This window comes from Paroedura picta, chromosome 16 (assembly GCF_049243985.1).
Source record: "Paroedura picta isolate Pp20150507F chromosome 16, Ppicta_v3.0, whole genome shotgun sequence".
In the NCBI taxonomy this organism is placed as follows: domain Eukaryota; kingdom Metazoa; phylum Chordata; class Lepidosauria; order Squamata; family Gekkonidae; genus Paroedura; species Paroedura picta.
The window spans coordinates 13,232,721-13,244,304 of NC_135384.1; the positions used below are offsets into that span (position 1 = coordinate 13,232,721).

The 11,584-nt window shown below is 42.5% G+C and overlaps 1 protein-coding gene across 1 annotated transcript; it reads left to right on the forward strand.

The window, feature by feature from the left end:
• The first annotated feature begins 468 nt into the window (after positions 1 to 468).
• Positions 469 to 8,023, forward strand: LOC143825325 (vomeronasal type-2 receptor 26-like). The gene is made up of 6 exons (XM_077313350.1): positions 469 to 686; positions 1,690 to 1,867; positions 3,799 to 4,659; positions 5,265 to 5,492; positions 6,412 to 6,538; positions 7,113 to 8,023. Exons 1-6 carry the CDS (start codon positions 469 to 471, stop codon positions 8,021 to 8,023), a joined length of 2,523 nt encoding a protein of 840 aa, XP_077169465.1.
• The last annotated feature ends 3,561 nt before the right edge of the window (positions 8,024 to 11,584 follow it).

The following is an 11,584-nucleotide window of genomic DNA, read 5'->3' on the forward strand; positions in this document are numbered from 1 at the left end:
GTAATCTCTACAATGTCACTTGTTAAGGTTGCTTTTCTCATTGCTCGTCACAAGTCTGATTAGCACTGAGAAAGCCAAGATCTCAATCTGAAAAGATCTAGTCAACATATCATCATCTGCAAAGTTGCAGAATACATGTTCATCTGAGGAGACAAATTACCTTCCCTGTAATCAGCAAATTCATTCTCATTTCGTCCAATTTTTCTCTCTCCTTCCCTTGGGATCTCCAGTGATTACTAGGAAGGGGGGAAAGCACTCAAAGATGGCATTGGTGCTCCCTTGGCCATCCAGAGCTGGACTGGGTCAAAGAGCAGGGCTGTTTATTCAGTGATTCTCTACACTGTACCATCCTGGCTTTGTTACAATCTACTGAGTTTGCTTCTATTTCAAGATTTGCTACTAAGGAATGAGGGAATGTTTAGATGAGATCTGGTGACTTTGTGTCTACAAGAAATATTTCCATGCAAGATGGTGCTATTTGTCACTTTCCTATTAATGCTGCTGGGGCAGGAGGCATGCGAATCTGTGTCTGTCCAAGGCTCAACTAGACACCCCCTTCCTATTGCTCACAAGTATTACCAATCAGGAGACCTCGTCATTGCTGGTGTCGTTTCTATTGTGTTTCAGTTTTCAGATACCATCAGTTTTGAAGCATATCCCTCTCCCAGTTCCTCAGATACAGTCGTGTAAGAAGGATATTTTTTCCATAGTATAGATGTATTTGATTATTTTAAATGTAATTAAATGCTACTATATATCGTCCTATATGCATGGTTTCTCTCCTAGGTAATCACTGGCTTAAAATGTATCAATTCCTTAAACAAATCAATGTGATCTTCTTAGATTCAATCTTTTAATTTGATGAAACCTATACTGGGCTGTTAATTTAATGGTAGAACCTCATCTGTAATTCAAGGAGCACTCCAGCTGTAGAATAAGATTCCAGGGTTAGTTGAACACAAGCTTTAGTCCAAATCAGTATGCTTGTACCTCACTAGAGAACTGTTTGGCATATAGAAAGTGTGGATTTGATGCATGGCATATTCAGTTAAAGGATCTTAGAACAGATTGTATTAAGGAAGAACCTCTGATTTATACCCTAGAGACCTGCTGGCAATCTGAGTAGACAATCCTTTCTTTGACGGACCAGCAATCTGAGTCCATATAAGCCAGCTCAAATGTAGCTGTGTCTCAAATATAAGTTCCCTAAATTGTATGGAGGCAGCCTGTCAAATTTAGCATCCCATGTGTACATTTCTCCAGCATAGAAAGCACATCAGAGATTACAGACACTCTGAATTAAACTACCCTAAACATTGGAACGGTCATTATGATTTCATTTCCTGTCCACATGTATGCAAAGGAAGATTTTCAAAACAGTTCCACTGTTGAAACTGCTGTTTGGAATAACCAGATGTTTCAGATGTGGTAGCCCTCATAGTTGTCCAGCCTCAGAGCAATTTATTTTGTTTTCATTCTGTTTCTTTGGTAAAGCAATACATTGCTGAAATGCATGAAATGCCATCTTCTTAAGTCACCTTGCTGTGAACAGCATCATTCTCTCTTTCATTGCAGAGTAATTACTCAGCTTTACCAGAACATCCTGGCTTTGGTGTTTGCTGTAAAGGAGATCAATGAACATCCTCAACTCTTACCCAACATCACTCTGGGTATCCACATCAATAATAACTATTTCAGCCCAAGTTTGAGCTGTCAAGCAGGACTAGAACTTCTCTCCACTAAGGGGAGGTTCATTCCGAACTACAAGTGTGACAACCAGAACAACTTAGTCGCAGTTTTGGGGGGACCAAACTCTAATTTATTTTTCTACGTGGCAGACATTCTGGGCCTTTTCAAGGTTCCACAGGTAAAATGGCCTCATGTCATTAACATTTTCTTTGTTTGTCATAGAGGCTTTAGGTTCTGAAGGGAGAAACTCACCTCCATGAAATACAGAAGTAACTTGCTGCATGCTGTGCAGGGTACATAATGACTGATGATAGGTGGAAGCAACCACACTTGGCTGCTGCCAGTCTCTAGTGGTAGGACACCATGCCCCACTGCTTCCCGTGTACACATGGGGGAATAATTTCCCGGTGCACACAGTCTGCCCTGAAGTTTTTCATATGCATGCGCAACTCCAGATTTCCACAGCGACAGAGGGAGGGTGGGTGGGAGACATGGGTTTTTCACAGCACAGTGATGGGATAGTGGCACGATCCTATCCCACCATTAAGGGTGTGAAACGATGCCCCGTTCTGCTCTCTGGTGCTACATAGCGTCATGGACTTGAACAGGGCATTATGTGTCCCTGCTGGCACACAGTAGGTAGTGGGGAGGTCTGTATGCAAGGGCCTGCAAAATCAGCATTCCCTTGCTGTGGACTATTGAAGGCCCTAACACGGACCAAGGCTGGGATGGGGCCAGGCTGGTGGCAAAATCATGCATAAGTGGGGATTGCCCAGCTGCTATACTGCTTCCAGCCTTGCACCTTTCTGCCCCATGCATATTCAGTCAATGAGAAAAAAAATCAATAATGGGAAGTTATTTAGCCATGCAGATTTTAAACTGAAGTGTTTTCTGTTTTGTGGAGGACAAAATTATATTTCCATCTTTTAGCAGAAAGGAAAGCGTAGCCCACTGCTTGACATGTACTATGTTCCTTGTCTAGTGAAGTTTTTATGTGACCTAACATTTTGAATACCGCCCTACCCATTCTACCATCATCCCTCTCACTATTGAAGTTGGATGTGGCCCAGTGCAATGAAAACCTGGACAGTTGCTGAACCAATAATCTACCTTCACGTTAGAAACTCCTTTTGCTTTTAATGTGCTTTTATTTTTTATGTCTGTTTTAATTAGAAAACACAGCAAAAATACTTCTTATCCTTATCCATGCTTCCTATTAATATTTGTGAAACTGGCCCTGGGGTGGAGCGAGTCTGAGGTGTCCAAGATGGAATAGGGCCAATCAGGGTGTGGCCCTCCTCTCCATCTCTCAACATCCATCCTTGCTCGCTTGCAGGGGGGCAAGATTGCCCTCCCTGTGACTCACAAAGCAGTGAGACCACTTGCTGAACCCCAAAGGAACTGGCTGCCCCAATAGTATGGAGGGGAGAGGGAAATGCCTGTCTTGACGGTGGGGGGGGGGGAGAAGAAGAAGAAGAGTTGGTTCTTGTATGCCACTTTTCCCAACCCGAAGGAGGCTCAAAGCGGCTTACAGTCGCCTTCCCATTCTTCTCCCCACAACAGACACCCTGTGGGGTGGGTGAGGCTGAGAGAGCACTGATATCACTGCCCGATCTGAACAGTTTTATCAGTGCCGTGGCGAGCCCAAGGTCACCCAGCTGGTTGCATGTGGGGGAGCGCAGAATCGAACCTGGCATGCCACGTTAGAAGTCTGCACTCCTAACCACTACACCAAACTGGCCGCGGGGGTACTTGCTGGGCCCTGGGGAAGCACCCGCCGCAACAGTGGGGAGGGGGGGGAGGTAGCCCAATGTGTATCTTCTTACATTAGGTAGCTCAGTGTGGATCTTCTTACATTAAGATTGGAAGGCTTGCTTATTTATTTATTTTATGTTATATTTCTAATCCTTGGTCATCCTTTCCTCCTTTCTTTTACATGCTAAGTATCATTAATAAACACAACACAGTAAAGGCAAAAGCAAGAGTGTAGATTTTAGTATGAAGAGATAAAATGTGGCATATACATCATTTGTTCCTGGCACATTCTTCAACCACAGGGATCCTTTGATTATGAAAGTATACACTGCCCTCTCCCTTCTTTTCCTTCAGCTCCTCTATGGTTCTGCTCCAGTGATGACCAACAAATTTGAAGGGGCTTTTCTTTACTCGTTGTACCCCAGTTGGACCAATCAGTACATGGGGATTATGAAATTACTGCTTTATTTCCAATGGATATGGATTGGTATAATCTGTGCAGATGATAACTATGGGCAGCAATTTGTACAGGATGTGTCCCCTATTTTTTCTGAGCATGGTATCTGCTTTGATTTCATAGCAAAGTTACCAGGAATGACTTTTTCGAGTGCACTTTCCGAAATGGAAGAAGCCAACTGTAAAATATCTACAGTTGTCATGGGAAGCACCTCCAAAGCTATGGTGGTCCATGGCGAAATTGAATCCATGGTTGTTTTTCGAACATTGATTAAGGCTGCAGAATTTTATGAAATACCAATGAGGACAAAAGCCAAAGTCTGGATTTTGACTTCCCAAATGGATTTCACATCTATTAAATTTGAAAGAAATTGGAACATAGACTTCCTAAATGGTGCTTTATCCTTTGCAGCTCCCACCAGGGAGGTGTCAGGATTTGATCGGGTTCTCCGAGCAAGAGACCCTGTCTTTGAAAAAGAGGATGGCTTCATAGGGGAATTCTGGGAACAGGCCTTTGGCTGTTCACTGCCCAGTACCCCAGAACTCATGACTGGTGAGGAAATCTGCACTGGGGAGGAGAAGCTGGAGAGTCTTCCTGATTCAGTCTTTGAAATGAGGATGACTGCCCACAGCTACAGCATCTATATGGCTGTCTATGTGGTGGCACATGCATTACATGACATGTATTCATCCATGCTGAGACACAGAGCAAGGGCAGATGGAGGGAGAAGAAAACTTCTAAAACAACAGCCATGGCAGGTAATGTCTAGAAGGAATTTCAAACAAGGGAGGGGTTCACAAAAATTGGAGAGTAGACAGACACAGTTGATGAACAAGACACCCATGACTGCAAAATACACCCTTGGCTCAAAAGCAGGCATTTTAGTAATTAAACATTTAGCATAGGGGTAGTCAAACTGCAGCCCTTCAGATGTCCGTGGACTACAATTCCCATGAGCCCCTGCCAACATTTGCTGGTAGGGGCTCATGGGAATTGTAGTCCATGGACATCTGGAGGGCCGTAGTTTGACTACCTCTGATTTAGTTGGTTCTTATATTTGGTTCTTACCATTTGGTTCTTCCATTTAATGGGTGGGTCTGTAGCTAAGGAGCATGGTATTTTCTGGGCATGCAAAAGATCCCAGGTTCAATCCCCAGGACCACCAGTTAAATAATCTTACTGTACTTGTGGAGAAAGTGGAGGAAACTGTCTGAGACCCTGGAAAGCTTTTGTCAATCTGAGCAGTCCATGCTGACAGCGACCTGGGTCTCATTCTGTTTAAGGCAGATTCATGTCTATTAAGGGGATAGCACTATGATCCTTTACTATAGCCAAGTACTAACATTCTTACATATGTATCCAGTTCCATGAATTTCTGAAAAGGGTGTCATTCAACAACAGTGCTGGGGACCTGATTTCCATTGGCCAGAAAGGGGAGATTGAGGCTGGACTTGACATTATCAACTGGGCCATATTTCCCAATATGTCCTTTCTCCGAACCAAAGTTGGAAGGATTAACTCAAAAGCTCCAGAAGACAAAATGTTCACACTTCATGATGATGCCGTCATTTGGCCCCAAATGTTTAACCAGGTGGGATTTTTCAAAGTGTGTAATTTTAGTTTCTTGGAGTTCCAGAAGTGGTTCCTATTACCAATTCTGGAATTGTTCTTGCTCTGTGGCCTGCCAATCAGATCAGCTCCATTCTGATCATATTTTTCAATTTGAAATCATAACATTGTAAGAAAGGTATACATATATTGCATTAAACCATTTGCTGTCTATTGTGCATCTTTGGTGAGTTTCCTGGGAGGTATTCCTACTGCAAACAGTGAATTTTAATTACGACTAAAGCAAATAGGATTTCTAAATCATGTGGTGCCCTGATCTTCATGGCCTGTGCTAGCCCAATGGCATCACATCTGGGTAGCTAATCTGGGTTAACCCTGGTTAATCCTTGGATGGGGGACCACCAAGGAATTCCATGGATACTAGACCAATGTAGCCAATGGAAAACCATCCTTGATCATCTATTGCCCTGAAAAGACCTACAGGATTACTGTAAATTGTTGTGGCTTGATAACACTTCCCACCTCCTGGTAGCAGTCAAGTTTTCATTTTCTTGAGACCTGTACAGTATATGAAAAACTGTTTTTTGTTGGAAAACATACAAGTATCCCATTGCATAACAATTGGCTTCCAAAACAGATGTTCTTATACCAGTCAGAACGATATAGTTACATAGACAGTTTATTCACTGGGAACTTCACTGTCCCAGCTCCCATGCAGGAACACAAATTGGGGGTGCATGAGGTGCACCAGGCCAAATGTTCCCCCGTGTGGAAGAAGTGGGGCAACCTGCCACGACTAAAACTCCAGCCTGCAGCCCAGCATGAAAACTCCAGTGCATAAACAGTCATAGAAAACTGACTAGTGAACCAGTGAAACTCTTAAAATATATTTCCTGAATGTTAAAAAATAATCCCTATTCCTGTCTTTCATCTATGGACAGGTGCAGCCCCTTTCTCTTTGCAATGACAGATGTCATTCAGGCTACAGTAAGAAAAAGAAAGAAGGGAAACCATTTTGCTGCTATGATTGCCTTCCATGTCCCGTAGGGAAGATTTCAGTCTTGGAGGGTAAGGAATGTATGAGCCATGTTTGTAAAATATCCCTGTTTCTTCTCCTAACATGACATCCAAGACTAATTATTTGAGGCCTCGGTTTTCATGATAATTAAATCTATGAATATGTTTGTGGTTTTCACTTTTAGGTTTTTTCAACGTTACAAGGTGGGATGTTTTGGAAGAGTGGAAGTGTAACAGAAACTTTGTTGATATTAAAGAAATAAATATATTTACCATGCAATCACATTCCTATTTTGTTTCCAGTGATGGGAAGTTGCAGGTAGGATAGTACAGGCTGTTATGTCATCTGGTGTGCATATGTGCAATTTTGTGTGTTTCATGTATGATTGAATGGGTGACTAGATAGAAATGAATGCAATTATGAGATGCTTGGAGAAGAGGGAAGAGCTACTAACTGACAGTTTCTGAAATTGTAAGATGCCTTACATGAACTGGGCTGTTTCCGGGTCAGAGACTCTTGCAATGTTGGAGGCTCATGCAATGTCAAGATCTCCATGTAATACAGATTAATATGTGACAATATACAAAGTTCTTAATCGTCTATATCCCCTTATTTCATTTCCAGATACCAATGACTGCTTTCAGTGCCCGGAAGATCAGTATCCAAATATTAATCAAAACTCTTGCCTAAAAAAACATATAAGCTTTTTGTCTTATGAGGAACCGTTGGGGATCGCTTTGGCCACATATGCAATTTTCTTCTCTCTTTTGGCAGCTGTGGTGCTCAGCATCTTCATGAAGAACCAGGACACTCCCATAGTCAAAGCCAACAACCGAAATCTCTCCTACATTCTCCTCATCTCCCTCCTGCTCTCCTTCCTTTGTGCTTTGCTTTTCATTGTCCAGCCTAAGAAGCTGACATGTCTCCTCCGACAAACTAGTTTTGGCATTATCTTCTCAGTGGCCATTTCTTGTGTGTTGGCCAAGACCATCATAGTGGTTCTAGCCTTTATTGCCACCAAACCAGGCTCCGGGTTAAGAAACTGGGTGAGGAAACGGCTGGACATCTCCATAGTTCTTTCTTGCTCTTTCATTCAAGCCACTATTTGTACAGTGTGGCTAATAACTGCTCCTCCATTCCCAGACTTTGACATGCACTCAATGACTGAAGAAATGATTCTGAGATGTAATGAAGGGTCGGTCGCCATGTTCTATTGTGTTTTGGGATACATGGGCTTCCTGGCCACTGTGAGCTTCACTGTGGCTTTCGTAGGCAGGAAGTTACCTGATAGTTTCAACGAAGCTAAGTTCATCACCTTCAGCATGCTGGTCTTCTGCAGTGTTTGGCTGACCTTTGTTCCAACCTATATGAGTACCAAAGGAAAATACACGGTGGCTGTGGAAGTCTTCTCTATCTTATCCTCCAGTGCTGGGTTGCTGGTCTGCATATTTTCCCCCAAATTGTATATTATTATTGTGAGGCCAGAACTTAACATGAAGGGTCAAATTATAAGAAGCCTAAATGAAAGACTTTAATTGTCCTCTACATTTAGCCTAAATTAGCCTTGACTTGGCCACTTTAAGCCTTTGCTTTCATTAGTAAGTAATAATATGGAAGTGTAGAAGAATGGAGACAGGCATTTTCTGCTGTGATATTTACTTAAAGGTTAAAGTAAAGGTATCCCCTGTGCAAGCAACGAGTCATGTCTAACCCTTGGGGTGATACCCTCTAGCGTTTTCATGGCAGACTCAATACGGGGTGGTTTGCCAGTGCCTTCCCCAGTCATTACTATTTTACCCCCCAGCAAGCTGGGTGTTCATTTTACCGACCTTGGAAGGATGGAAGGCTGAGTCAACCTTGAGCCGGCTGCTGGGTTTGAACTCCCAACCTCATGGACCTCGCTTCAGACAGCATTTCTGCTGCTTACCACTCTACACCACAAGAGGCTCTTATATTTACTTATTTACTTATAATTGAGCTTATATACCATCATTCCTGGCCAGCTTGTTACGCCAATTGCATGTCTATAAGGACACGCGTCTAAATTTAGTTGTGGGGAATTAGCTGGTAGAGCCAACAAGAGGCAGCGTGATTTAATATGAGAACTTTTATGGTTCAGTTTACCAGGTAAATTATGTCACTGTGATAGAACTGAGGCAGACAATGATCTAAACATGGAAGGATTTTAGTGACACAAACTAATTAGACAAAGACAGCACATGTGTACACTAACATAGAAATATGTCTTCTTAGCTACTAGCACAGAAGGGAAAATAGGCTGTACTTTTGATTGAGGTGGGTATTTACCTATTCTCTGGGTGGAGCAAAGTTCCAGAGGTCGGGGAAGTCATTCAGGGTGACAAATGAGGGACCAAGACGAACATTGGAAAGTGTTCCTGTAAACTGGAAACTGACTGCACTTTGTAGGCTGCAGGAGCCTGATGTTTTAATGAAATTTGTGACTTGAGGTTATAGCGGGAAGATCTTACCTTGTCCCAGGGTTGGACAAAGAGTTTGATGGCCAGTAACTATCATGATTCCAACAAAGAAACAGGTTGCTGAGACAAAGAAACTAGCAGCTGGGAATATGAATAAGTATTTCCCATCTTGAAGGGCTGATGGACAAGTTCTGGCAAATCCTGGATGACTGCTTGTGCTCGGGGATAGTGATAAGGGAAAGGACAAAGACCAAATCTTGGGTTAGATTTGGTGTTGAAAGAGGGTGGCCAGTTCCCTTTACAAGACTATGTCCTTGGCTGAGTGGAGGGGTGTTTTGAGTGGGGATCCTTTTCTCTCTATTCCTGCCAGGTGTGCTGACAAACTCCTCTTTAGTTTCCAAGCAGGTGTGCTGGAAGAATCCTAGCTTCAAGTCCTGCTTGAGAACAAGAGGTGGATCTTAGTAGCTTTCCCATTGGGCTTGGCCTGGCTTTCTCTGTCTGGTACAATGATCTGCGCATGAGTTTCAGGGAGGGTTGGTGTGGCTGTACCAGTCTGTGGTGGAGGGGTGGCAGCCCACATAACAAGCTGGCCTGAGGTGGTTTAATTAAGTATACATGTATACTGATTTAAGAACTACTGCTTTCTCCACTTCACTCCTTACCCTTCACCCGGTTTCATAATTTCTTCCCTCAAAATGGTGTCAATTATAAAATACCCAGCCAATTTGTAGCCTCTTTTGTGAGGTAGGTGTAAAGAAACAAATAAATACACATGAAAACAATTGACTGACTATTGTAGTGAATCTATGCTAAGGTGCTTCCCCCCCCCTGAAATTACATCACACTTCTCACTGAAAAACAAAATATACATGGGTAATTGAAAAGTTTCCTTTTCCTAGGTCAATGACCACAATGGTTTATTTCCACCAGCTTTGGGGAGACATTCATTACCAACATTATAAATAAAAAAATATTTTTTTGCAAAGAGAGATGCCTTTTTTTTTCTTTTATTTAGTTTTCATTCCAATTGTTTGATTTTCATTTTATACATTTTCCTCTGATGATGTTCCCACAGTTTGTTTGTTTCTTTCATGAGAATTACATACATGATAGAACCATACTAACACGGCATAAATCTGAAAGAGAAAAATTGGTTGGAGAGTTACCAAGATAATATTTTGCAGGTCTAAGTCATGCAAGGGTAGCATAGATTGATTTCACTGAACAAAACCCAAACATATGATTTATGGATGTGTCCTGTACAAGAGCCTCTTGTGGCGCAGAGTGGTAAGGCAGCTGTCTGACAGCTTTGCCCATAAGGCTGGGAGTTCAATCCCAGCAGCCGGCTCAAGGTCGACTCAGCCTTCCCTCCTTCCGAGGTCGGTAAAATGAGTACCCAGCTTGCTGGGGGGTAAACGGTAATGACTGGGGAAGGCACTGGCAAACCACCCCGTATTGAGTCTGCCATGAAAACGCTAGAGGGCGTCACCCCAAGGGTCAGACATGACTCGGTGCTTGCACAGGGGATACCTTTACCTTTACCTTTACCTGTACATTACTACACCAACAAAGAGGGGTTTTACTTAGTCCCTTCCCATCAGGTCACTGTAGTGGCCAGAATATCCGGAAGTGTTTTTTCTTTCTCATGTCAAGAGCCACAGAGAGAGTATGTACAGACTTTAAGACCATATCCCATTGTTTTGGAAAAATAGGGTAATTAATTCCTTATTCCTTTAATTTCTGAGACTTTAGGACTCTAAATTATAACAACTGGCCATAAACTCCAATCTACCGGTTAGAGTTTAAACTATAATAAAACTTAATCAAAAGTCACCCGGACAGGGCTTGAGCTCAAAATATCACAGCATCACTTTGCAGCACCTATGCCTCTTAAAGGTGCTACCTCACAGAAAGCAAGAAAGTTCCAAGTTTGTATTTAAACCCTTAGGGCTCAAAGTATCAAGTGAATAAATGTAAAAAACTTTCACGTTGTCTCAAGATCTTGTTAATGTCCATTTTATGGTGGTCCAACATTTGAGATTTGTTCGGGTCCAAAGAATAGCAAATCTTCTGGCTTGTGTCCTTTTTCAATGAAGTGAATCACCATCAGAGCGTCCATTACCCAGTGTCTGAGTCTGGGCTGGTGTTCCTGGATCCGGACCCTAATGTGAAGTGACCAGATTGTCCCACTTTTGAAGGGACATCTGGGAGTACCTGGCCAGTTGTACTTATGTGGAAATTAAAAATATATATATATTACAATACTATTTTTGCATTCTATGCATTCTATGAAACCTTTTGTTGCTCCATAAGGACCAAATTTTTAATCAAGAACCCCCCCCCCCCGGTCAATGGTGTCCCGTTTTACCAATGTCAAAACCCTTACCCTAATGGGACGATTGCTGATATCAATGTATAGTTTTCACATGGACATTTGATGCAGTAGATGGAAAAGACTGCTATGGTCACCACATAAATGGTCTTCCAATAGGTTGGTTGGCATCAGTGACTTGGCTCAGATAAGCTGAACAGTACCTGAAACCAATGCTCATTTAGGTACTTTCCCTACTCATCTGAGCCTAAATGCCCATTCCCTGCATTTGAAAGGTCTGAATTGTGCTTGGTGATTTGGCCATGATTTGGTTGTTTGAATACTCC

What these genes read in the sequence shown, in the direction of transcription:
- LOC143825325 (XM_077313350.1), top strand. Translation starts at nt 469, where the DNA reads ATGGTGCTATTTGTCACTTTCCTATTAATGCTGCTGGGGCAGGAGGCA. An exon ending in AGTTCCTCAGATACAGTCGT is followed by an intron (nt 687 to 1,689) that starts GTAAGAAGGATA and finishes CATCAATAATAA; the next exon opens with CTATTTCAGCCCAAGTTTGA. An exon ending in GCCTTTTCAAGGTTCCACAG is followed by an intron (nt 1,868 to 3,798) that starts GTAAAATGGCCT and finishes CTTTTCCTTCAG; the next exon opens with CTCCTCTATGGTTCTGCTCC.